Raw genomic sequence first — 27,497 nt, forward strand, 5'->3', positions numbered from 1 at the left:
ATTGTGGGGACATCCGGGGAAAAAGTTTTCTACCAGTGGTGCTGGCACCCTGCTGTGGGTTTTGGAAATCTAGCACTCACACTTCCAATCGAAGAGATAAGCACTGCAACCATGCCTCAGGCTTTGGTGAGTCCTCCTTGTGCAGTAGTGCAAACAAAAGTAAATGCTCACTAAGGACTGAGACACTCCTCAGCCTCCTGTGCCACCGGCTGCCAGCAGCACTGGCACAGTGAACTGCTGCTGCAGGGAAAGCACAAGGTGTGAGGTAAAGTCCTGACCCACCCAGCATGAGTGATGGAGGGAAGTGACGGGAAACAGACTGAGCTGGGCTGATAAAGGAGGAGAAAGAAACCCCTCACCAAGGTGGCAACTGAACCAGCTGCTGTGTGGGGCTGCAGTGTGGGGAAGAGAGTGAATGGAAGCCCAGGAAATGATAAATGACAAATCTCTGGATCCAAGTGAGAGACAACCTGCCTGCTCTGTGTCATGCAGAAGCAGCATGGCTGCAGCTGGTGGCACAGTGCCCGTGGCAAGAAGGGCCCAGGCTGGTATTTCAAAGAAAAAAGCTTAGTGGTGTGAGGTTAGACACTCAGGAATTTCTGTCCAGGGAAAGGAAATGATGTAGAGGAAAAATAAGGAAGCTCTGGCTGCTCTAAGATAAAGCATTTTTTTTCTTTAATATTCTTAATGATGGGGACTTAGTGCAGTCAGTGGAAGCTGCAGATAAAAGTAGAGAAAAGGACAAGTGGAATGAGGGATGTTACAAGGCGAGAAGGCAGCTCCCCTTTTCCCCAGGTGTCCCACAATGGCCTGCAGGCTCCGAGCCGGTCCCGCTGCCTGGCGGGAGGCTGGAATTGTCACCGGCAATCCCAGATCTGCTGGGTACCCAGCTGGGCCGGGGCAGCGCGGTGCGCACGGAGCTCCCGGTGTCCCTCACCGCGTCACCCCCGGCCGGCACCCCGGGCTCTGCTCGGCCACACCGGGAGCACCTTCCCGGTCAGTGTCGGGGGACATCTCTTGTCTCTGCTCCCATCCCGGGCTGCAGATACCACAGCTGGACTGACCACCAAGTCCCACACCCTCCAAGAGATGGCAGTAAAGGGGGGATGCGGCGGGAGAGGAGGACAAAACCTCGCTGCGCCGCCTGGCCTGGAGCTCTGCCCTGCTTTTAACGAGCCGGGACCGGCACCGCCTGCCCCGCCACCGAGGCAGCGGCAGCTCCGGAGAAGGGCTTGTCCTTCTGGAGCACGAACCCCCCGTGAAAGCAGCGCCTCGGCTGCGCCCATCCGCGCCACCATCCCCGCCCAGCTCCGCGCCGGGGCCTTGCGGGAACTTTCCCTCGCCGCCCCAAGCGCCCTCCGGCCCCCCCAAAATGGCGGCCGGGGCCTCCCCGCCCTCTGAGGGCCGGGGGCGGGCGCCGCGGAGCCGCACGGCGGCCGGGCCGGGCCGGCAGCCCCCGCCCGCTCCCGCTGACGTCAAGCACCGCCCGGTACCGCGTCCCTCCCCTCATTGTCAGCGCCCGCACCCGCCGCCCGAGCCCCGGAGCCCCTCGCGGGCTGCGGCTGCCCAAGCCCGGGCTGGGAGGGCGCGAAGCCTGGCCGCTCCTGCTGCCCAGGTAGGCAGAGGTGGGCGATGAGCGGGCGGAGGGCGGGGGGTGCCGCGGACCGGCGGGGCGGAGAGGAATTTGAGGCATCCGCTTTGTCTTTGACCGCCGCCGCCTTTCCCGTCGCTTCCCGTGCGGGCGAGCGGGTGCCTCAAGGCCGGGTCGCGGCGGCGGGACCCCCGCGGGGGAGCCGGCCCTGAGGCGCCCGCGGGGCCTCGGCTCCCGCTCGGAAATGGAGCCGCCGTCGGGCTCCTTCCGACGGGACCGGAACAGCCGCTTTCCTGAGCGGAGATCGGCCCGTCCCCGCCCGGGAAGGGCACGGTCCCGCCGCTCCTCGCTGTAGCGAGCTGCCCGCAGTTAAGTTCCTGAACCCATTGGCTGGGGTTTGGTTGAGATTTTGGAGGTTTCCTTAACGCGTTTTCTGTGGATAACCTTTTTTTTTTTTTTTTTTTTTTTTTTTTTTCCCCTTGCTGCAGCCACATACTCCCTTTCCTGTTTCTTATTTTTCCTGAATTCCCCCTTCTTTCCCAGCCCGCTCACGTTTATCGTATAATTAATAACGTTCTTTTATATATATGCTTTTCTGATGCTCTGACTTTGTTAATCACTTCAGTCTTCTTTGGTCCCCCGTCGTGAGGGAATTAACTGATGGAGCATTGTGAAACTTTTCTTTGCCTCTTTCGGCAATTTCTGAAACTTCCCTCATTTGGCTTTGTCAGGTGTCCCATGTGCTGGCATGTGAGGCCGGTGGCACAGCAAACCTTTGCTTGTTGTCCTTGGTGATTGCGCTTCCATTGCATATCTGCATTTTTTTCCCCTTTGTAATGCTACATCTGAAGCCTTTAAACCAATTAAACACGAGTTAAACTTACCATCCCAACTAATCAGCACGTTTGAGTTAGGTGCGGTGAGGTTAGGTTTTAACTGGTGCGTAAACTCTGTTAAAATGTTCCACGCAAGCCGGGGGAAGGAGCGCTCCCCGCTGCCGCGTGTGCTGGGCTTGTTGCTTATCAAGAGCCGCTGGGGTGGGTGAGCGCCTCTCGCCACAGTGATGGCAGTGGCAAGGGGGATTTTTACAACCTGGAATCGTCTGTGGCATTCCGTGTTTAGAGGGGAAAAAATGCAGTAACTTCCCACATGCCTGCAGCCTCATGGCAGAGGTATGCATCTGCTGACCTGCAGGACACTGGGGGGAGGCGTCGTTCCCCAGTGTTACAGCCTGTGCGAGGACAGAACCAGCAGCTCCGTGCTCTGCTCGCTGTGTGCAGCCAGTAGCCAGCTGGCATGTTTCGGCCGGGACAGCGTGCTCTGTGGCTGCTTTGCATCTGCGGCACTTGCAGGAGGGTAATGCCTCCGTGGTATCGGCTCTGCAGCAGTAAGGGCTGCACAGAGCGGTCGGCAGTGCCTGCCAGGCTGACATCCCCACCCCAGGACCCACGAGGGAGCGATACTGTGATACTTGTGCAGGGCAGGACCCCTCCTGGGCATGGGACCCCTCGGCGGCAGCGCCTGCACGCCTGGGGCTGCTCAGGGCAGCCAGCCCTCTGTAGCCCTGCAAGGAGGACGAGGACGTGGGGAGCTGATTTTCTCTTGGATTGCTGTGTTTCTCTTGGATATGTGTCTGAAAAGTTCCTGGGGGAAGGAATGAGTTGGGGTAAAGGGAGTGTGGGAGAGCAGCACAATTCAAGAGTCATCAGGTCCCCATTAACTAATGATCTAAGTAGTTCTTCAGCCTCAGCTTCCTCATAATGCTGTGAAGTCGTAAAGTTTCTCCACTCCGGTACCGGCCTATCTGACCAGTGCTGACTTCCTAAGAAGTAGGAATAAGTTACAAGAGTGTAGCCTTTTCACTAGCCTTCCAGCTGTCTCTGTGTTCTGAAAATTGCCCAACTGAGAGGAAGTTCCTGATTTTCTTTATTTAATACGAGGCTAGGAACTGTAGGCAAAAATAACTCGTGTTAAAAAAAGAACTCAAATGTGGCTGTTACAAGAATGATAATGTTTAAAAGCCCAGTATGCCTTGCAATCTAGGTCACATTATTTTGTATGTTCAAATGGATTGGTGATTACATCTTTGAGCATGACCTTACAGAGTGTTGTACCCAGGGACTCTGAGGCTGTGCGTGTCCTCCATGAAAGGTTTCCTTCCCACCATGGGCTGCAGTTGGTGAGGAACCAGAGGCCTTTTTCCTCATGGGAGTTTTCCAGAAAGTATGGCTGGCATTACTGAGTGAAATGACAAAGAAGGACAATTTTGATACAATTGTTACACTAAAATGAAGCATATAATCTCTTTAGGAGGTCGTTTTTATTGGAAGATTCCTATGAGGGTGATGATTTGTAGCAGTAATATGTTTTACACTGACTAGTGGACTGCAGGTTATGGAAGCCCTTAAAACTTGTTGGAATGGAGAACCTTGTGATGGTTATGGCATGGTTACATACATCTTCAATATGTCTTCACATGTCTAAGGCCTGCTGTTCAGACTTTTTGCCTTGTAATGCACACATGAAGTAGAAAGCATGAATGTTTTCAAATACTTGGTGGCAGCTGATGAGCAGGTGTTATTGCCAGCACTTCTTGCATTCCCAAAGCTGGTGGTTGGCTTTGTCCTTCCATACTGTTTTTCTCTGTTTTCAATGGGCTGAATCTTTGGAGGGCTTTAGTCTTTTAACTTGATCTCCTCTTCCCTCGGTAGCCACCAAAGGTGTGATTAATCTCCCTGTCCAAGCTCATCTGTTTGCCAGGGTAACAGGGGCTGGCAGCCTTCTCCGGGTGGTGACTGCGTCACTCACTGCACACACTGTGGGCAGTCACATCTCTCTGGATTTACAGCTGGTGGCTGAGTCAGTTTGGTGGAAAACCCACAAACCATTTGCCCTTAACTGTCCAGATTTAGGAACCTTCATAACCACCCTGACTGAGAAGGCATGCCAGGCATGCCATTCCTGTGAAGTCGGTGGGGTTTGGGTTGATTCAGCAGCCTGAAAACCAGTGTTTTTGAAATGATCAAATATAAAGCGTGGCATTGGATGTCAGCCATCAGAATGTGGCAATTCAGGCCTTAATGCTTTTGTGTCTCTGGTGGTGTCTTAGGTTTTGGCAGTGATCTTCCCCTGCTGAGGCCCTAATCTGGGCAGATAAGGGTTTGTAAGGATGCCTCAGCCCTGTGTGCTTTAACCCTCACCAGGGTGGAGTAAGATATGCAGGTGCACAGCTTTACCTAAGCGTGACAGCAGCATGCACAGAGGCGTGAATGCTGTGCACAGGCAGTTTCTGTTTCATTTTCTGTAAAAGAAAGCTGAGGATATTTTGTTGTGCAGCAAATGTAACATTTGTGTTCCTGAACATTTGAATTTCACATAGAAACACAGTCCAGAAAGGTGAATGCACCCTGTGAGTGATGGGCTGGAAGGAAAAGGGGGTGTTTAGAAAAAGAAGAGTTTTTAATGTTGTACTTAGCACTCAGCCTACTCTGCAGCCTTGTCTCTTCTCATAATAGAGCCCCTTAGGATCCACCCCAATAACCCCAGGAATGAAATGTATCACTTCCTTGCTTAGGGACAAAGTTGCCAATACATGGGTATAAAGTATAAGACCATATCTGGTACGTTTATTTCTGTGTGACTTTGAGCAGATGAGAGTGTCTGCTTGCTCTTGTCCAGTTGGAGGAGAGATGGGTTTTCACATCCTCTCCAGTCATGGATCTGGGAAGAGCTACATCAGTGCAGGTGGGCACTGTGCCTGGAGGAAGTGGGTTTGCCTTTCCCCTTGTCCTATCCGCTTTCTCCTCCAAGTGACCTTTCTAGCCCTACCCCAGCTGACAAAAACTCAATGTGGCTGTGTTCAGGGAGTTGATCTGGGTGAAAATTAACCACCAGGCTCCCCCCACTCCCTTTAGCCCTGCCAGATTGCCAGCCTGGCTGCAGGGTTGCTTTACTCTGGCCAAGGGAGGGGACCACGAAGCTAGAAGGAGGCAGGCACAGTGCAGGGCCACCTGAAAATGATGATAAAACTTAAGTTTGAGGATCTGGTCCAAAGTTTGCGAGGTCACTTGTGCAGTAATAGCATCCCTCAAGCATCTAAGCATTGCTGTCTGCATTGAGGTCTCTGTCACCACCATGCTTTCACAGTGAGTTTGGATGTGCTACCTTTGCAAAATTCCTGCTCATACAAAGTGCTGCCCAGGTTTGGGCAGAGGAGTAGAGACATCATGTTTAGAGGACTTCAGTGGAAAATTTCCTACATTTATTGAATCCCAATCTTTCTGGCCCTGTTTGTCAGAGCTTCATTGAATTGAGCAAGCCTCAAATATCCCCCTCACAAAGTAACTTCAGAGTCCTATCATCTGGGCCCTGAGCAGCTGTATTGAACATGGGCCAGCAAAGTGCACCAGTCTCACGTGTGTAAATACTTTGTGTGTGCTGGAAACTTCCGTGTGGCTGCTCCTTGGCCTGCTGCACATGATGGCTGTCACGCTGCCCTGCCCTGTGTGTCAGGGGACAGCTGTCCACAGCCCGGCCGTGCTCACTGTCCTCCCTTGGCTGCAGGCAGGCTGGCCTGGTTCCGTGTCTGCTTCTGACAGGTGGGCTCCTGAGTGCTCCGGGGTGAAGTCATGGGGGACGTGCACTGTCAGGGGTGGGTACTTCCTCATCACTCCTCCTTGCTGTCTGCCCTGGTTTGTGGGGAATGTGGTGCTTTAGCTGCTTCAAGTCACAAAGGGGAAAGTGTAGGCTTTAACGATTTTTAATCAGTACTGGGTGGACAAGCCCCTGCATGTAAACATTTCTAGTTCTGAATTTACTTAGCTAATTGGTTTTTAAGTCATAGTTTGACCTGTACTGCCCAGGCCATAGTATCAAACCTTACTTAGTATTGAATTAACTCATTAACTCAGCCGGTTTTGAGGTTTGTGATTTCAACTTGCAAACTTGATGCCTGGAGAGGGGGGAGGGGGCATTGATCTAAATAAGATTTTGTTGCCACAAAAACCCTGTGTTCCTTGCTTGGATTTGTGGTTGTTTGGCTCAGAAGTAGTAGGACTGATTTCATTCAGATCCTTTGCAAATAGTGTTGTGGCTATCCTTGATTGTGCACTGCATGCCTCTGAGAAAGCAGAGCAGCAGGAGATGAGAACCAAGGCTTTCTTAGCCCTGGTAGGATTCTGCTTTGGTGGTTAATATTACAAAACCACTGGAGCTTGGGGCTCATGTGTCAGGCTGTGCAGTAGGAGAGGAAAGCATCTGTGGCTGCAGGCAGGTGATGTGAGAGGGCTGCCTGACCTGTGTCGTGGCACAGCAGTCCTGTGGGGCAGCTGAGGAAGGTGCATGCTGGTGACACACATCACTTCTGCTCCAGGACAGCAGCTCTCCCACTCTGGGAGCCAGTGGGCAGCAGGTAGCCCGTCACCCAGTGACTGCTCCATCTCCCCTGAGGGTCCTGGGGCAGGTGACAGCAAGTACCCTGCACTGGAAGTGCAAGTGCCAGGGTAGGTAAAGGTGGTGTGGGAGCAAAAGAGGAGCATGTTGCTGTGTGACATGGCAGGGCCTGTGTTCCTCCTTCTTGTGTAAGTGTTTCAGTGTTCTAATTGACCTCTAAAATTGGTAGCTTCATCCTAAGCTGAAAATGTCTTTCTGCATGACTGATCACGATGAACGTAAGCTCAAGCAACTCTTTAATTAGCTCAAGAATGTTTCTCTTTACCTTGAATGCTTACTTTTCCCATTTTCCTCTGTTGCTGCATGCGATGCAGTGCTTGCAGCAAGGTAGCTCTGGGCTGTGCAGCAAGGGTGGTTCTGATGGTTGGTGTCGTCAGCCCTGCCACCCGTGCTGCATGCCGCACAGCTCTGCACAGATGGGAGTGACAGCTTTTGCTGCAGTGCTGCACCCTCCGTACGTGTTGCAGCAAAATCTGTCAGACACGTTCATTCTCAGAACTGAACTAATTAAAATTGCTTCTAGAAGCATTATCTGGCTCTTAAGGTTCAGCACTGGCTTGTGTCTTCCCCACTGGATTGATTTGAAAAGCACAGGATATGTTTCGAGGCTGCAGAGGCTCCAAGGTTGTCTTGATCATCTGATTCCACTGCAGCACTTTCAGCTGCTTGTGCCTTTGAGGTGCCTGTGCCTCACGTGGGAGTGCAGTGGGTTACCTTAAAGGGAAAATCTGATGAAACTTCTTCAAGAACTTGTTGTTACATGTGATATCTTAGTGGAATTTACCGGAATAGAATGGAGATTCCTGACCTAGGATCTGGAACAGAGCTGCAAAAACATTAATTTCTCAGGTAGTGTGAATCATTTGGAAATATGTCTGTTTTTACTGGAAAACAATAATTCCTGGATGATAATAAATAACTGCTGCTTTGTGGTGAGAATTTGAACTTGAAGCAATTGAGAATTCCTAATGAAGTCTCTCACTCTTCTGTCTGCATCCTGTTCTGTGTAGCTGCTCTTGAAGATTGTTTTTAATGTTGCTGAGTATGACTAATGTCCTTGCATAAAGGTATCCTGTGTAACGTGGGTGTTGTTGTTTCTGTGTGAGTTTTGGCTGTTAGTATATTGTAAACTGCCTGCATATGCTCTAAAATTCTCTGGGTGTTACCTTTTATGCATTGGGCAGAGCATGGGAGCAAGAAGCCCAGTTTGGAATAGATCTTTTCCTTTTGTCTGTAACCACTGTCAGAGGGGCTGTGAAGGAACAGCAGTATCAGCAGTGCTTTGGGGAAGCTGTGAAATTGTGTGTGTTTGAAGGTGACTGCAGGAACAGTGCTGCAGTGGAGCATTACTAGCTGTGGAGGTGAGGAACTTTTCCAGCAGATGGGAAGATGGGGAGGCTCTTTGGGGTGTACCCTGCAGAGCACAGAGCACAAACTGGCTGCTGGTAGCTGCTGTGTGAGAGCTGGGCTGTGAGGCTGGCTGGAGGTGCAGGCAGAGAGAAACAGCAACTGCTGAGTGCAGGGAAACAGCTGTGCCCTGCTGACTGCCTTGACTGCCAGGTGGCACTCCTTGGGTCTGGGTCACCTGCCCCTCATTTCCCTCCTGCAGCAGCAGGAGTGGCAAGCCCCAGTCCCTAGCTTGCTTTCTCTGGCTGCCTTACGACAGGATCACACTCCCAAGTCCTTACACACAGATCATCTCCATTCACTTTTCCTCAGCTGCCTACGCTTTCAGCTGATCTGCAAAGCAGGGTGGGTTTTCTCTTTTTTTTTTTTTTTTCCTCCATTTTTTCTTTTTTTAGTAATCTCTGCCCTGTGTGTCCCTAGTGACTGCTGCAACTGCTGGGGCATGTGGCTGAGAGTTCAGCACAGTCCTTGCTTTGGAACCCAGCTGTATGTGAAGTGGTGGGGCACACAGAGCATCTCTCTCTGCAAAAGCAAGAATGGCAGCAGCAAGCTGGCCAGGCTCAGCAAAGCAATGGCAGCATGCCTGTGAGGCAGGTCAAGAGAAGGCTGTTCTTTTCTGCTCAGTACTGGTGAGATGCTGTCTAAAGTGTCATGACATTCAGATGGATATTTCACTAGACCAGGTTGCCTAAAGCCCCGTCCAACTTAACCTTGGACACTTCCTGGGATGGAGCATCCACTTCTTTGTGCAACTTGTGCCAGTGACTCACTACCTTCACGAGAAAAAATTTCTTCCTAATATCCAATGTTAACCTACTCTCTTAGTTTGAAACCAGTGCCCACATCCCATCGCTACAGTAAAGGGTAAAAAGTCTGTCTGTGAGTTTCTTATAAATCCTCTTTAAATATTGAAAGGCCACTATACGGTCTCCACAGAGTCTCCTCTTTTCCAGACCGAACAACCCCAACTCTCTCAGCCCTTCTTCACTGAAGTATTACAGCCCTTGGCTCTTTTTTGTGGCCTCTTGTGAACCCACTGTAGTCTTTCTGAGGACACCAGAACTCCAGGTGTAGTGCTCCAGGTGGGGTCTCATGAGAGCAGAGCAGGAAAATCACTTCCCTTGGCCTGCTGACCATAATTTTTTTGATGCAGCCTGGGACCACTGTTGGCTTTCTAGGCTACAAGCACATATTTCTGGGTCATGTCTAATTTTTGTCCACCAATATCCCCAGGTCTGTCTCTGCAGCGCTGCTCTCAATCCATTCATCCACCAGTCTGAACTGATGCTGGGTATTGCCCCATTCCAGATGCACAAAGTGACAGCATGGTAAATTCTGACTGAACATAAAGGAAAATAATTTTCTCCCTGATGTTGTTCTGACAGGAAACAAGGCCCAAGGGATTGGGGCATTTCAGACCCTGGAGATTTTCACAACTTAATGCAGTCCTGAGCAACCTGCTCCAGCTTTGGACACTAACCCTGTTTGAAATCAGAGCTGGACTGAGGTTAGCTTCCTCTCCTTACTGCTAACTAAGATGAGAGGGAAAATGTGAATTCTCTACTCTTTCCCTCCTCTGTAGAAAGGAGCAGCATGGTGGGGGAAGCAGTGTGGTCCTGTCTCAGTACAGCCACACCAGTGCTTCCTTCCTATGAAACATCCTTCCTTCCTTCAGTCCAGGGAGTACAAGGGGAAAAAACATGTAAATAACAATGCAAGTGAGCACGGTGTCCTGGAGGGGATCCTCTGCTGCCGTTTTTGCTTCATGCTCTGTTTCTCACTCTCCACTTCTTAAAAATGCTGCAAAAAAAGCATATGCCCTCTTGGCTCTGATCTTCATTTAGGATAGGATTCAGATAAATTAATGCTTGGCATTAAGCCTGCAGATTTTGTCATTAGCATCTTGTGTAATGCTTGCAGGAGTACCTGTGCTCCAGGAGCAGTGGAATTTGTCTGTCTGTTGTCCATTAGTTGACAGCCTTGGATAAGCAGTGGACTTAAAAGCAAATGCAAGCTGCCCTGTAGAACTGCCTTGTTTAATACAAGGTAATTCAAGATTGTTGGTCTTCTAGCAGCATGAAATGGAGAATTTGGAACAAAGTTGTCCCATGGTAGTAATGAGTGGAGTGGTGTCTTTAACCCTTTCATGTCCTATCACCAAGAAGCTGGTGCGAGATGGAAGAACTTTGAAGTTGATGTTATTCAGCCTTGGAAGAAGCATGGCTCAGGACCTTCCTGATGGAAATTCTGTCCCACATTTCTGCCTCCAAAGAGCTTCTTAGCTGCCTACTGAAGGAGTCAGCTGAGTGCTGAGGGTGGTCTCTCTGGGAAGTTACAGCTGTTCTGCTGTTTCAGTGCCCTCCCTAGTCAAAGGAGACACTTTTCCCCGAGCACGTGGGGAATTACTCTGACTCGTTTTTGGAAAGAAGGAGCAGAGGCCAGGTATCTCTCTGCTATCTCTTTCTGCATTAGGAGAATCCCAACAGTGACTGCTGAATGCCCCAGCCAGCTACCAGACCTTGGAGCTCTGGCTTATGGAGAGTATCAGGTGCCCTTGCAGCTCTTCCCAGAGCAGAGTGTGTGGTGCAGGGTGTGTGGCTGGTCTCTGCTTGCTAGGGCAATGAGGTGCCCTCACCTTCATGTCCTGCTTGCCCTGGTCCTGGCACAATGCTGTGTGTCTGTGTGTGAAATGCCTGTTGTCATTTTGAGAGCTCAGCCTGCAAGTGAATGTATTCCATCCATAAATTCATCAAGGCTTTCAAGTGGGCAGTTTTCAGTGGCAGAGCTGCCCAGTGTCATAACACCATCTTGGCAGCTTGTCTTGGAATCTCCCCATTGTCCATGGAGTTAATTTTGAGGTTTAAGTCCCCACAGCTACAAGCATGCTCTCACAAAGGCAGCATGTTCCTGTTTGTAAATGTTATTTTATTTACTTTTTTGTTACCTGAGGGTATTTTCGGCAATAAATTGAACACAAAGACTACTGTTAGTCTCTTCCAATCCACCCAGCTGTCCTCATTGAGCAAATCATATTTAAGAGTGAGTTATAAGACATTTTTAAGTTCCTGAATACTTTCTTTCATTTGACTTCACGCTTGCCAGTGAACAAAAAAGCTGCAGGTTGGGAGCTCAGAGAAGAAAAAAATCCTGGTTGTTACAAGGGAGTCCAGGATCACAGTTAGTATTTGTGGTACAGCAAATACTGACAGGGGACAGAGTTACCAACTGTTTGTATTGGGCGGCCTTGAAGGATGTAGAGATTACTCAGGGTGTGTTGGTTAGCCAGCCAGCCTTCATTTACCCGAGCAGGTGGTTGTGAGATGCTGTAGCCATGGTCCACCCAGTTCACGTGGCTCTGGGAAGAATTCAGCCAGGCTCTGGCTGCCCTCCTGTGAGTCAGTGCCTGTGTACCTGGCTGATGGAAGGGTGTCCTGCTGCAGCATCGTGCCCTGTCCTGCCTGCCTGCTCGCTGTCCTGGGCGCCTGCTGCGTTCAGCTGCTGCTCCTGCAGCTCTGGAAGAGACCCTGAGCTGGTGATGGCACCTGGGTTTGGTAACAGCACCCGGTGTCTTGCTTCAGAGCGTGTGGATTTCATGAATTGCGGCCAAAAGGTTTGCCTCAAGCTGGAAGTGATGCTGCTGCTGTAACCCAAGCTGGCCAGAGGCATTTCTAATGGCTGACAGGTTCCTCCTGGACTTTTCATGACAGCAGTGTTAACTCTGCTGTTCCCCAGGCGCTGAGCTGAGGTGTGCTGCTAGTCGCTCCCACATCTCTAACAAATGTTTGTCCAAAAGCTGCAGAGTGGCACAGCTGCAGTGAGCTCCAGCTCGTGCTTGAGCTGCTGCAGTGCTGCCCCTGCCAGCGTGCCTGCATGCCAGGCACTGCAGCTCCCCTGACACAGCCCTCTCACCAGGAATTTACAATTGAAGCCCTGGTTTGCTCCAAGAGCAGCAGCAGTGGCACCTGTAAACTGAATCACATTCCTTGGCTTCCTCAGGGGCCCTTCCACGAGTCTGAATTGCTACTAATTGCAGACTTTGTTCAGCCCTTTGCGTTTCAGCTGCAAGCACAGGGCAGGCCAGGCTGCTGAGCGTGCCTGCAGAAGTACTGCTGTCCATCTATCCCAGGGCAGGGTCCTGAAAATTTGCCAGCAATTTAATCTTCTGCATCTGCACTAAGCAGGGCAAGTTGTGGATTTGCATGGGGGAGGCTGTGTCAGGTGCTAGCCAGGCCAGGGCAAGCTGCTCACAGCCAAACCAAGGGGAACAGCAGTGTGCCCTGAAGGGGGATCCCCTCAGCAAGAGCAGCTGTGCAGAGACTTGGGGTAAAACTTCTACTGATTTGGGAGATTTCTGTTGATCATGTCTCTTTCTAGTAGTAGGGCTGTTCTGTTCAATGGGTGGATAGCAATGCTAATGATTTATAAAGTTGACCTACAAGACAGAAATTAAAACTGGGCTTATGCTTCAATATTGAATTGTATCAGACTAATTAGTCTTAGATGTCTGCTTAGAATTTTTGAGTTACAGGGCCGTTAGTAAAGATTAATGAAAAATTAAAATTTAGACACACTGAAATATGAATGATCATTTTTATTTCAGGTCACATTTTATTTCCTTGTGCTGCCATGCCATCAGTCTGAGGGTCTGTGCAGTGCCTGCTGGACCTGCTTAGAACAAAATCCTGTGTGCATGGAGCAGAAGAAAGTGCAGGGCAAGGTGTGCAGAGAGGACAGGGCACCTTTCCTGGAGTGGAGCTAAAGTTGACAGTGTAAGCTGTTCCCAAAAGATCTTCCCTGCTAGTGCTAAGGAGTGGGGACAATCCTGATCACATCATTGCTGCCTTATGTTTGTACAGTTCCTGGCATGGCTTGGCCTGGATCTTCCCAGACAAGGTCTGTCATGTTTGGAGGCAAAGCAGGTTTAAAAGGTTGTTCTGTGCCAGTTGGCCTTGGCACAAGGGACAGACCTAAGCCAGGCTCATGCACTGGTACAGGTGAACCCTAATGCTCTTCTTGGTTACTGATGGCAGGGCAGTCTCCAGGAGGCCACTCATCCACCTGCCTTTACAAACTGGGATCAGCTGGGTGATTATCTGACTGCTGCAGAGTTTTTTTGTCTGTGGGGAATCCCTGAACATTTTTGTGTTGAAGGCACAGCTCTAGCAGACCACATTTTGGGTACACAGGTACCACACACAGGCTGGTTGCCTGCCTGTCCTTTCATTTTTGTCCAAGGCAGAAAATGGATGGACTGGGAGCTGCAGCAGTCCAGGAGAGGCAGTAGCTATGGCAGCTCTCCATGCTGTTCCTGTGGCAGCTGTAAGAGAGCTGAAAAGCTTTTCTTTTAGCACTTAAAAATTTAATTGAATGAATTCTTCCAGGAAGAAAGTCACAAGAGTAGCCAGTTATCTGTGCTACAGAGTTGATGAGCTTGTTTTTTTGGGAGGACCTTTGGTTAATCCCAGTTTTCTGCAGGGCGTGTAGGGATCTATATGGAAACCTCTGAGTGCCTGAGCCAATCTTTTAGCCAGAAAAACTCACAGCAATCAAAGGAGTGTTCCTGCAAAGCTGACTCAGATGTCCTTCTCCTCTGTTAGGAGAATGGAATGTGCCCTGTATCAGACAGGAAGCAGAGAAACACACAATACTCCATGATTTTCATGCCAGCAGGGATATGTTTGTAGCCATGTGGCTCTTGGGTATAGTGTTAGGAAGAATGTGAAGGTTAGAGCTGCCTACGCCTAATCAGCAAAATGATTTAAAGATGGTTATGAATACTTGAAGTTAATCTTATTAAGTGCATTGTACCAGGCAGGCATTTCCCAGCTCTGTAAATGCTGCTGGATGAAAAAAATTGCTTTTGGGTGTGTAGCCAATTTGCAGTGTGGTACCTGTCACATGTGCTGTTTCACCTGGACAAGCATTTATGACAGGACAATAAAGGAGCTCAAGAAGATAATAAGAGCTCTGGTGGATGAGAACAATGGCTGAAATGGACACCTAGGAAGAAGGGAGAGCAGCAGGGGAAGTGTGCAACCATGCAGATCAAAGAATTCTTCCAACCTGCAAGTTTTGTCTCAAGTGGTCTTGCTGAACTAGGAGTGGGTCCCTGTAGGGATGACCTTGAGGCATTTTCCTTCCATGAACGTATCTAATTGCTGTTTTATGAAACCACAAGGACTTCCACAACATCATGCAGCCAGAAGTTCCCTAGTGTGCCACTACATACCAGCAGAAGTAGGGCAGTGAACAGAGTGAGCCCAACCAGAGACAAGCAGAAGACAAGGGAGTGAAAACAGGAAGGAAGCAGGAACTGGGATTGATGGTACCGGCCCAGCCTTCAGCACAAGCATTTCAGAAGAGGCTGGAGGGAGTAGCACTGTGCTTGAAAGGTAAGATTTGTAGTGGCCAGATGAAGAGGGTAGAAGAGCAAGTTCAAGAGTCAAGTGACAATGTGGAAGAGAAGTCTGAGAAGAGCTTTTACTCTTTGCAGAATATCTGGGAATAATGGGAAGTTTGAGAAGCACAAAAGATGCAGTGATGCAGGAGAGAAGAGGATCAGAGGAAAAGGCACTGTAGGGCCAGCAGAAGTGCCTGTCTCAGCATCCTAGCTGTACCTATAGCCCAAACCAGATATTGGGAAGGAATATGAAAATAATGAATGTGTTTCCCTATTGTCTGCTTCCAGGGATGTCCTGAGTCACACAACTTTGGGTTCTTCACATTCAATAATCTTTGGCATATAATTTCATTCATTTTTCTAACAATTTTCTGGATCTTGCTTGCTCTGGATCTCCCCTGAATCTTTTCAGTTAATCTGGGCCTTTCAGGTAGCCCATGGGTGGCTCAGCTACTTTCATGCACATATTTTGGGGCTGAAGTGGTGGTGAGAGCCATGGTCCCTGAAGTCCTTTCCAACTGAGCTTGGTGGAGGTGGGAGGGAGGGAAGGAGGGTGAAGGAGGTGGGAGACTTCTGTGTCCAGTAACTATTACAAAAGCACCACTGAGCTGGGGCTGCTTTTCCCATGCCATCTGCAGGATGCTGCCAAGTTTGTGACTCGCTGAAGAGATGCCTGCATAGTGTTTGTGAAATCAAATGTGACAGTAAAATCTGCTTCTGAGGACAGTACAAGTGGCAGCATGGGAAGAAATAAAACATCTTTCTAAGCTTTCATTCCAGTGCAGGATGGCACATAGGAGTAGCATGCTGAGGGGCTTTGGAAGTATCAATCCATTTCTGATCAAGAGCTCCAGAGCATGGGTAACATCTTCCTTGCCTTGGAGCTCCCAGGGCAAGGATGCCACTAAGCAGCCCTCTCTTTGGCACTTGTGCAGGTTAACACTGTTCTGTATTGCTGAAAGGAAGATGCTGCAGCTGGTCAGCAAATGCTCAGAGCTGCTTTCAGTGAGCCCTTCCAGTGTGAATCAAGCAGTGCTTTCAAGGGGGAGCTGGAGGAGAGTGGCTTTGTGGAGGAGAGCAGAGTCTCTGCTGTGCACAGTAAAGCACAACTGCTCAAACCCCAGTGGTACTCAAAGCATCTGTGAGCAGCCCTGGGTGGCTTTATGCTCTGCTGCTTTTGTTTGGCCCTGCTCTATATAGGGAACCTTATTTCATATTGCAAGGAGAAGAGCAGTGCTGAGGTCACTGGGTGATTGGAGTGTTGATGTAGGGTCAGTGTGACTCAGTGATGTGCCAGATCCTCTCTGGCATCTGCAGAGCCTGCTGCAGTGTCTCACATTGCTGTGGATGCTATTTGGTGTCATAATTTGAGTTTCCTTGAAGATTGTGGTCACTGGTTATTTTTGACTGCTGTCTCATCATTTCACATCTCTAGTCTCATATTGTGTTAGTCAATAGTCAATCCACTTCCAGATTGCTGAGTTTTTCTGAGTTTCAGAATTTCCTCTCCCACTAGATGCAGCCATTTCTGAGACAATTCATCCCTCAAAATATGTGCATTCCCAAAAGTCACTTTGCCTGTGTGTTCCGTGGGGCCAGGGAGCCCCTGTCCCCTTCCTGTGTAAGCAAATCCATCATCTGCCTCCTCAGCTGTCCCAGGTTGTTAAATGCCTGCAGGTGGCATGCAGGGTTGATGGCACATAGGGGACTTGGGCTCTTGTTCAGTCTGGCTTGTTTTGTACCCTTTTTCTTTTCTTGAGTGTTTTTCTCCTGTTCTCATGACTATGTGCCATTGTGTCAAGTCAAGAACCAGGTGCTGAGAAGAACTTGCAAAAGGCAAAATCCTATTAAGAAAAACTTTCCTTCCTGCTCTTTTTAACTGCTTGAAGGCTCTGGCCACAGTATTGCCATTTTCTGCAATTTGTGACAGCTGTGTCCTTTTTCTGTATAGATGGTAGAGAAATTTTACTTTACAAATGAAGAATGACATGTTGGACTCCTCCCAGCCCATTTCACCCTGGGGCAGGGAAGAGAAGTCCCAGTGATGCTGTCACCACGTTGAGCTGTGAGACATGACATGTTCACACTCCCTTCCATACGTGTGCAACACCAGAAACCTTTTAATTAAAACTGCAGGTGTGTGTGCACATGGGGCAGAATCCAACCAACACATCTAACCTATACCTCGGGTGGGAAAGTATGCACTAGAACAGGAGAATGGTTTCATCAGCTTCTCCCTGACCTGCTTGGCCCCTGGGGAATGCTCAGAGGAACTTCCTTGCTTCCCCAGGTTTCCTGATGTGCATCCTCAGGGCTGTCCTCATGCCTGAAGTGACTCTCAGCCACCTAATGTAATTTGAACCTGCATTGCCTAAGGTTCCATTTCCCCAAATGTATCCAAACACTCCTAGCATTGTGTTCAATGCAAAAATACAGTTTGCAGGGATATTCTGAGTAATAGTTTAGCAGAAAATAGAACGGGGGGGATCTAAGTTCACCCCAGCATTTAGGGAAATGGAGGGAGTAGTACCAGATAAGTGCTGCATCCATAAGAACATGGACAATAGCCCTGCTCTGCTCCTCACCTTAATCTGGGCCACCTGTCAGCTGAGGAGTGCAAACCTCAGCCTGTGCTTTCACAACACAGAGGATCCCACACTCAAACTCCAGTGAGGCAAATTGCTTTTCTGTTCTCTGATTATAGCTGTGCTTGAATCTATTGATTTTCTATTGCCTTTGATGAGTGCTGCTCTCCAAAGTCTATGGGAAACCCTGGCAACTTCAAGAGCAAACAAATAAATTAGTAAAAAGAGATTGCAGACTAAGCCATTAATGACTCTCATTCATCTGTAGGATTGGGCAAAGCCAAATGTGTCATAGATGCTGTGATGATGGCTGCTGTGACACACCAGCAGTGCCATCACTGGCAGCTCAGGCTCACCCAGCCACAGTGAGGGATGTTGCATTATCAGTATAAAAGTGCAAGTAAAAATATTAAAAAACCCAAAGATTAAATGCAAAATGTGCTTGTGAGAGATGTCAGTGTCTCCTAGTACTTGACAGATGTGTGACAGCTGGCTGCATTTTTATTTGGCATAACAGGGCACAGTAGGAGTCTGTTCCAACAGTTATTGTCCATGTGAGTGTTTTGGGGACATCCTGAAATCAAGAGCAGTGGGTGCCTGTGGGACTCATCCCAACAACCAAATCAGAGCAAGGAACGTGATGTGTAGGGAAAGGTGCTTCAATGGATCTGGAGAGGGACAGCCCTGCAGGCCAGAGGAACTCTGGCAGGGATGGTGTGAGTGGGTCTTAGATAGCAGTCATTTAATTGCTGTTCCTGAAATAGGTGATTCTTACCTCCCAATTCATAAAGTGTTTAGCTAACACAAATCTTTCTAACTGGAAGTTTTTTCCCTCAGTTCACAGCTGTGAACTGACTGTATGTGTTTGTGCAGGCAAGTTAAAGTAGTTCCAGGGGAAGTTAAATCCAACAATACTGCTAAAGAAACATTTTCATAAAATTCTAGATAATGAGCAGAAGTGAGTGTGCAAAAAAAAAAAAAATTGAGAACATGAAGAGTAATTGAGAGTAATGACTCTAGTAAATGTCTTGAACACTGAATTCTCACAGCTGTTTAACAGGATGGTGTAGCCAAAACCAGGCAGAGTCCGAAGAGCCCTCAGAGGCAGTCTGCCTTAAACTGTGGGAGCAGGCAATTGATAATGATAAATATGAATGGAGTTAGGAGATAGGCACACTTGTTGAGGAAGACCAGAAAACCAATGATAAATCTGTGGGGGAAAGTAGAATCATAATGAGTAATTTGCATAGTGAATCCTGGTAAATTCACTGCAGTGTTTGGTATTAGATTACTGCTTTGAATTGGTTAAAATATGTGAAATTGGGGTTTGACTCCATGTGCTCTAATAAAGAACCTTTTAGATCAGACAAAGTGGTTTTTCCCTGTAGGTAGTTATGGCCACATATTTTGCCTTGATATTTTGAGTAGCAGGTAGTTGGAGGCTCCCCAGGCTTCCTGCATGTCTCATTTGAAGAATGTTCTTTCAAGAACTCAAATCCAAAGGGATGCTGTTGTGCCTCTTGGCTTAATGCAGGACTGCCCTTGTTGTTGAGGTGAAATCAGGTCTTAAGTTTTAAAGAGTCAAGAAGCACACTTGATTGCTTTTCTGAGCTTTTCCAAAGCTTTCCTTTCATGAACTTTCAGTTCATGTTTTTGATGCATGGCCCTGGAGAAGGAGTGGCATCATTGCTGGGGAGACAATTGCCATGCAGACACCTGTGCCTGGGCTCCCTTTGCTGTCAGTGGGGGAAGAGCTCTCCTCCTGGGGAAGGTCCTGTTTCCCTGGCAAGGTCAGGCGAAGACAGCTGAGCATCTTTTTCTCTTTGAATCTAGAAGACTCCAGAGCTAAGCAAAGTGAGATGCATCAGTCTTGGGTGGGTAAATATACAGTCCAGTGCCACATACAAAATAATATCATCTCTATTGCTGTGCTTCTGTTCAGTATTTCCTCTGGAGCAACCAAGAGGAGCTGTCCTGAGCCTCAGCTGCTGCTGTGGCCATTGAGCAGTGTGTCCAGGAATGTGCCTGTCAGTCTTTAATCTGATTTTATTGCTGACTCAGATGGCTCTGTTAAACTGAACTCCCCCTACTACATTTGCCACCGCCACAGTTTACTTGCTTTAGTGAAAGTTATCATCCTCTTTTCTTCCTGTGGTTTTTTTGTTTCAGTTTGGGTTTTTGTTTGTTTAGTTTTGGGTGGGGTTTTTTTGTTGTTGTTGTTTGTGGTTTTTTGTTTGTGTGTGGATTTTCAATGGTTTGGGGTGGGTTTTTTGTTTGTTTGTTTTTTGGGGCTTTGTTTTGGTTTTTTGTTGGTTTGGGTATTTGATGGGGTTTTTTTTTCAAAAAATTCTAAGATAGAGGTAGGCTGAGAACTGCTTACTTTTCCAAAACAGAGAAAAATATGAAGTCCATACATCCATATCAGATTGTTCAGTACATTTACAAGCTTTATCAGATTTATTTAACATCTCCTGTTTAAATATCCACCAACAGTATTAATTAGCATTAGTAATAGTCCCAGTGTATGAATCCTGTACCATTTGTTCTGATACTTTGGTATCACTGGCAGACTGGAGAAGGGCAGTCACCAACAGCCAGAGTAGTGTAGGTTGGAAATCCCCTTGAGTTCTCTGGTCCAAGCCCTAACTCAAATCATGACTTCAAAGCAGTCAGGTAGATACACCTATATATCTGTGTATCTATGTATACCTAAGATAATATTTTATATTGGCCAGTTCCCCTCCATCTTATAAATGTGCACTCTATTTGGAATACTGATTTGGTCTGGTTCTGTCTCCAAGCACTGAGGTTACTTCTGGCTATGCCAGGAAGTTAAAGGGCCTCCAGCTAGGAGACTTATTGTAGATCCTTTTGTTTGTAGATCTTATTGTTTGTAGAAGATGTTGCTTTACATCTCCTTCTCCTTATTAAAATAATTCGATTGAGCCTCTTTCCTCTCTGGCAATAATTCATGTCAGCTGGGGAGGTTCTGGGACGTCCCAGAGCCATCTCTGGTGCAGCTCTGAATACCTCTGTGAATGTCCCACAGCCTGTGTGGAGCCTGTGGCAGTGCCAGGGCAATGCCACATCCAGCAGCAGCCACCAGCCCTGTGCAGATCTGCCTCCCTGGTGTCTGGGGAGGAGGCTGCTCTCACTTCCAGCCAGAAGCTGGTGCTGGGTTAACCATTAACTCCCAGCTCCTGCTAGGGACAGGCTTTTGTTTTCAGAGCACTGCGAGTCTGCTCGCTGTGGCCTCTCCTGTGCTGGTCCAGGGACATTTCTGGTGGGGTCTGAACAGCCTTCCCTGCCTGCAGGCAGCTGCAGTGGCCTCCAGGTGTGGGGACAGCGTGAGGGAAGTGCCCAGAGCAGGACGTGGCTGTGGTGGTAAGGGAGGGGACAGGCCTGTGGCCAAGGCTGGGTGCTCAGGACACCAAGGTTCCTCTCTGGTGCTGTTTGCAGTGCTCCTGCAGGGGCTGGGAGAGCCTGAGCCCAGCCACGTGGGATGGTGATTCCCCATAAATCCCCAGAGGTCCTTCAGGAGCTGGGTCCCACAGGGTGCCCAGTGTGCACCAGGAGGGTCCCCGTGGTGGGGGCTCCCTGCCTGCCTGGAAATGGATCACCTCCAGCCCAAGGGTGTGTGTCAGGGTGCTGCTGCCTCCCTTACTGGCACTGCCTCCTCCCCACATCCTGCTCATCCCTTCTGGAGGCTGTGTAATGGGAAACTCCTGCGAGTTTCCTCTGCAGAGAGGTCCACAAAAATTCTGGAGGTCAAGTCTGTTCCAAGAGAGACTGCCTGAGCAAGGGTGCAGATCAAAGAGCTGCAGTCATCCTGCCTCCACTCAGCTTTGCAGTGGCCCTCACGTGCTTTGGGCCATACCTGAGGCCCAGGACATGACAGTGCCAGAGGGGGACTCCAGATCCTCCCAGGGGCCATTCTGGTCTGCCCAGGGGCCCCTTCCTGCTCCTCCCTCAAAGCACAGAAGGGTTGTTTAAAAACACCCTGCCAGCTCTGAGCTGAGCTGGGAAGAGTTCACATTGAGTGTGTCAGTGTGCTGATGTGCTCTAATTGCTGCTCATGCTCAGCAGCAGCAAGGACAGGCATAAGCAACTGCTCATCTCCTGGGTGGGTGAGTGGGCGGCAGCCGAGGGCAGCAACAGCTTTGGAAATGGGAGGGAGAAACTTGAAACTCCACTGGTAGAGTGTCCTTAAGATGTGACTACCAGCCCAGGTGAAGATTTCTGCTGAGCAGCCTGAGATGCTGGAGAAATACTGGCAGTGTCAAATGGCAGCAGGTCCCAGTCCCCTCCATCTGCCAGCTAGTGTGGGGGGCTTGCCCCATCCTCAGTGGTTACCATATGGCTGGGATTTGCCTTTTTCTGATTCTGTCTGTGGCTTCTGGACCTTCTTTACTAAGGTGTTTTCAGGAGAGAAGTGCAGTGCTGGAAAGAGAGGTGTGTGCTGCATGGGTGTGTCTGTGTACAGGGACATGAGTGTGACCCTCTGCAGCCTGGGACCTCACACGTGAGCAGCTGCACTGGTGTGGAGCCCTGGGTGAGGTGCACAAACCACCTGGGCAGAGCAGCAGAGGAGGACACTTCCTGCCCTTAGCTGTGGGGAACAGGCTGGTTTTGGAAACCCTGTATAACCAAAGCAAATAGACTGTGGCTCTTCTCTGCAATTTCATTTCACCTAATTTAGTACTCAGAAATGTGTTTAATTAAAAAGTTATTTATATAAGCATTGACAGCCTAACTTAAACTGTGACTATAGTTATATTCTGAGCTCTTATATTGATTTTGAGCATTTTTTTCTTTCAGGGTGAGATTGCCTCCACTCAAAGGAACAATAACATACTGGAAATACACAAGGTGTATGCCATCACCCAGACTAAGAAAAGCTTTGTTCTAAAAGGAATAAAATAATCATGGCAGAATGTACAGGTTACAAGGAAACCTCAAATCGGCACCTACGTTTCAAACTGCAGAGCCTGAGTCGCCGCCTTGATGAACTGGAGGAAGCAACTAAAAATCTGCAGAAAGCAGAGGATGAGCTGCTTGACCTCCAGGACAAAGTTATCCAGGCAGAAGGCAGCAACTCCAGCATGCTGGCTGACATTGAAGCCCTGAGGAAAAGAGTGCTGAAGATTGAAGGCAAGGATGAAGAAATTAGGAAGGCTGAAGAGCTCTGCAGATTAATGAAAGAAAAGCTGGAAGAGGAGGAGAGCCTCACTCGAGATCTGAAGTCAGAAATTGAACTCCTTCAGAGGAGAATGGCAGAGCTGGAGAAGCTGGAGGAGGCCTTCAGCAGGAGCAAGAATGACTGTACACAGCTGTGTCTTAGCCTCAATGAAGAAAAGAACTTGACCAAAAAGATATCTACAGAATTAGAAATACTTAGAGTGAAAGTGAAAGAACTGGAATCATCTGAAGACAGGCTGGATAAAACTGAGCAGACCTTAACAGCTGAGCTAGAAAAGCTGAAATCCTTAGCCCTGAGCTTTATCACGGAAAGAAAACATTTTAATGAAAGAGAAAAGCAAAATGAAAAAATAATCCAGGAGCTAACACAGAAACTAGAACAAAACAATAAACTAAATAGGGCAGATCAAACTAGAAATGCATCCAACTTGCTAGAAAGGTCATCCAACAATCTCCTGGACAGAAATGATATGAGAATTGAAGATGACTTGACTTCTGCACTGCCTTCTAAAGAGACCAGGAGGAAGGGAAGTGTGGATTACCTGAAACACGTAGAAAATGAAACCAGGAATAAATCAGAAAACCAAAAGAATAAAAACCAGGAAGACAACAAAGTGAAAGATCTCACCCAAGAAATTGAGAAACTTAAAATTCAGATAAAACATTTTGAATCTTTAGAAGAAGAACTTAAAAAAGTGAGAGCCAAAAATAATGATCTGCAAGACAGTTACTTGAGTGAGCAGAATAAAAACAAACTCTTAACAGGTCAGCTAGAAGAAATAAAAATGCAAATAAAGAAACAGAAAGATCTGGAGAATGGAGAAGTTGAAAATGAAGATACAAGCTTTTCTAGCAGGGGAAAGCATGACCGACCTAAATACAGGGGTGTGATGACTGATTTGGCAGCTGCTAAGCACAAGCCAAGGGAGCTCTCCCCACAGCAGCGCCGGGAGAGGGCACGGAACAGAGACCTCTGTCTCAGTAATGACAGCTACAGCCACAGTGGGAAACGGGTGCCCAGTCCAAGCTTAATGAGCAGAAAGGCAGGGAAAGCTTCTGGTGCATCTGCCCTTTCAGACACTGCTGTCACAGATACAAGAAGACTGGAAGAGAAATCTTCAGTTTCCACTATTTCTTCTGGTCAGAAGGAAGGCTGCATCATGCAGAATGAGGGGAAGAGATCCAAAGAGCAGCCATCTGTGCTCAGCCGGTATCCTCCTGCTGCACAGGAGCAGAAATCATGGAAAGCACCTTCCAAACCTGTTGGTGATACAGGCCTGAGATCCAAGGTTGAAAAGCCATCTCAGGTGCTCCGTGGGAACTGCCAGAATGGTGCTGACACACGGGATGAAAGGTCAAGCAAGGGGGAATCAACGGGTTCTGTGTCTGAGAAGCTGAAGACAAGTCAGGCTGAAGTCAGTGAGTGCTTGGGGGATGCACAGCTCACCAGGGGCAGCCACACCTCTTCCAATGGCACAGCCTCAGCATACAGGTACCACGTGTCCTCCAGCGTGTCAGTCTCAGACTCTGCTGCCTCTAAAGTGGAAGCAGTGAGCACTTTTGCATCACACAGACAGCCCTCGGAGGGGAGGGCTAAAAGGGCACTAATCTCCCAGGAAAAAGAAGCTGCAGACACATCACTTGAAAGTGTGAAGCTTTCGACGCTGACAAAGCGTTCCCACCACTCCAGGAGTCAGGAAGACATTCTGCAGATTCTCACAGGTCTTGATAAAGAAGGCACCGAGCAGTCTTCAAGTTCAGCAACAGATCATGTAAATATGGTTTTAAAAACTGACTCCAAAACCATCCAGAGTAACCAGGAAAAATTTAACTCGGAGGAAGAATCAGGAAGAGGCAAAAAACCAACCACTCAGTCAGATTTTGAGACAAGAAAGAAAGTCAGTTCCAAGCAGTTCTCCTCCAATTCTAGGGGAGTTTTTAGAGCATCACTTTTTGAAAATGACAAAAAAACTGTGAATGATGAAGACTCTACCAAGTGCATAAAACCATGTGATGCCAGCACTGGAGAATTGAAATCCAGAAGACCCTTCAGCCCTAGAGAAGCTCTGAGATCAAAAGCCATCATTAAACCTGCAATTGTTGAGAAGGATATGAAGGCAATCATGGGAGGGACTGTTTCAGAGGCAGAGTCAGAAAAACAGAAGTCTACTTTTAAAATGGTAACAAACAAAATGACAAGCAGCATCACAATCTTTCCTTCTGAGCCAACAGCTGCAAGGAGCACTGCAGAGACAGCAGCAAAGGAAAGGCATGTTACCACCAGCAACATCAGAGTTGCTTCAAATGAGCCTTCACCATCAGTAACAAACAATGTCCCTTCACCCTTTGAGGTGTCAGTTAACAGAAGTGCTCTGAAGTCATCTGAGACAGACAGAGGTGGAGAGGCAGTGCCCAGAAGTAAAGCTGAAACAGTGGTCTCGAGAAGCAGCATTATGCTAAAGACTTCTGAACTGGCAGAGAGGAGCAGTGAGACACCTTTGGAGACAATCAGCTGGAAGAGCCATGGCTCGTCAGATGCAGGTTCATCCGAAGCAAAGCACGTCACTGTCAGGAGCTCCTGGAGAACAAGACAAGGCCTACATTCCCTGGAGGACTCTCAAACCAAAGCGGAGAAAAGTGCAACTTTCAGTGCCACAAACTTGTGTAGATCCTCAGTGGACCTTTTAGAAGGGGAAGGGAGTAGTTCAAACACAGACTTCCTGGAGCAGGCTGCATCCAGAACAAGTGCCACAGCTAATTCTTGGGGTGCCCCTGAGCTGGGCTCCCGAAGGACCAAAAGTAACTTAAGTGCATCTGAGCTGCTGACACGCAGGAGCTGTGCAGGTGACCCTACAGCAGCTGCTGCTTGGCAGCGCACCACGCCACCTGTAAGTGTCCTGTCTTCAACACTCTTCAGTTTTTGAGGTTTTCCAAGTTGCCTGTTAGTTGTAGGCTGCGTGATTTGAAATTTTACAGCTTATTTCCTAAGTGCTGCCTCTCCCAGCTCCTGCTGTCTTCCTTCAGTGTGTTCACAATTCACAGCGCCCACAACTTTCTGATGTGTGAATTACCAGATTTAGCCTTCTTGAGATGAGATCCATCTGCTTGGGTCTTGTAATGCCATATGAATAACTACATAGTAGCCTCAGAGAAGATGTAGTCACAGCTTAAGTAGGACGTGTATGCTTTTCAGAGTCACTTTATGTGGCGTTTTAAATTTGGAGTAGCAATGAAAAAATGATGGAAATGAGCAGATTTGAGTGGGGCTGTGCCTGAGGTACAGTTGTAGCTCTAATGGCAAGTGTAGAGATAGAGCTCCTTTTGGTGAGAGCTTCATGGTTTCCTCATGTGAAACCAGACTCTGGTCTGGAAATGCTTCCTGAGCATCCCCCAAACAGGTGGATGGTGGTTGGTAACACAAGGCTGCTCCCTCCTTGCTCTGTGCCAGAATTCCACCTGAGCAGGAGCAAGAGCCACAAGGACAGCTGTGCTCTTTGCCTGTTCCTCTGACTGGTGCCAGGGAGGGGAGTCCCTCGCAGCAGTGGCACTGCAGACAGCTGCTCTGCTGGGATGTGCTTGCCTCTGGAGCTGCAGGCTCTGGCAGAATTCAGCTGAACTCACTGGCAGCACGTGCCCTTCTGGCCATTAACCCCACACTGGTTTGTGCTGCAGCTCCTGCCTCTGCTCTTCATTTAGCACTACTCTGAGCAACTCCTGCTATTGCCAGTCTGCAGGAGGAAGCAAGCTGGATAATCTGACAGGGCTGGTGGCAGAGGAAATAGGTTCAGAACTGAATTACTTTGGCATTGACAAAGATGAACTGGTGGAGATAGGCAAGGAGTTTTACATTTTCAGATCTCTTCCACTTCTCTGGCTATGAGAAGCACAGAAGAATTTGCACTTAGCTTTGCAGAGAGTCTGTTGCCTGGTGTTAGAAAGTACAGGGTGGCCTTCCAGCTACATTTGGAAACTGAGAATACATTGTCTCTCTGGCCAGGGTGGGTCACAGGCAATCTGTTCTGCTTATTCATGATTCCAAGCAGAGCTGATATGTTTGAAGTTGTTCTTCTGCAGAGCAGCAGTTTGTGTGCTTGGGAAATGAGAGATCCATTCCTAGGGTGTCCTTTATCCCAGGAGTTTCAATGCACTGTGCCCACAGCCTTGACTCTCACACCTGAAGCAATCTCTGCCTACAGCTGAGTTCATGTGGGGTTGGTTGCAGAGCCCTAAGCAGTGGGAACTCAAGGATTTCTTTTCAGTTTTCCTCCTGGCAGCCCCCCCAGGGCTGAGTGTAGCTCTGCAGTGCATTCTCCAGGTTGTTCTCAGATAAATTTGCAGTGTACCTTCACAGCAGTTGAGGTGTACCTGACAGAGCAACCTGATCTCTGCCTGGTCAGCCCAAGAATATCCAGGATTAGCTGGACTCCAGCCTTGCCTGTGTCAGGAGAGCAACCACATGGTTGGTTCACACAGAACTGAGCTGGGGATCTCTCTCTGTGTTGGACTTTGCAATAAAATCACCCATGTCACCTCATAGCCACAAACCTCACTTCTTGGTCATTGTGTATTTTTAGCTTGTAAATTATGAGTATGAAGTTAATCTGAAAGAATGCAGATACTCAATTGTACTAGATATAGCAAATTGTATGCAACTTAAATTGTTGCATGTGCCCTTGGAAAAAAGCCCTTTGAGGGGTATCTTCAGGCCTGTAATGTGCCTCATATCACAGCAGCTTGTTTCTGCTGGGATTTGTGTTTCAGTTCAAGATGTGGCTGCTGGCATTTGTGTTTCAGTTCAAGATGTGGCTGCTGGCATTTGTGTTTCAGTTGAAGATGTGGCTATTTTCCCTGGCAGAAGCCTGGG

At 48.4% G+C, this 27,497-nt stretch overlaps 1 protein-coding gene across 3 annotated transcripts in view; it reads left to right on the forward strand.

Moving 5' to 3' along the window:
* Positions 1-1,458: 1,458 nt before the first annotated feature.
* Positions 1,459-27,497, forward strand: part of LUZP1 (leucine zipper protein 1) — a 32,114-nt gene continuing 6,075 nt past the window's right edge. The window contains exons 1-2 of one of the 3 annotated variants that reach the window (XM_064398568.1): positions 1,459-1,615; positions 22,253-25,521. In XM_064398568.1, the coding sequence (XP_064254638.1) occupies positions 22,360-25,521 (3,162 nt within the window). In that variant the 5' untranslated portion in view covers positions 1,459-1,615; positions 22,253-22,359. Of the gene's footprint in view, positions 1,616-7,647; positions 7,892-22,247; positions 25,522-27,497 lie in introns of those variants that run through there. The other 2 variants (XM_064398569.1, XM_064398570.1) reach the window with 2 other exon arrangements.

This window comes from Passer domesticus, chromosome 24 (assembly GCF_036417665.1).
Source record: "Passer domesticus isolate bPasDom1 chromosome 24, bPasDom1.hap1, whole genome shotgun sequence".
Classification (NCBI taxonomy): domain Eukaryota; kingdom Metazoa; phylum Chordata; class Aves; order Passeriformes; family Passeridae; genus Passer; species Passer domesticus.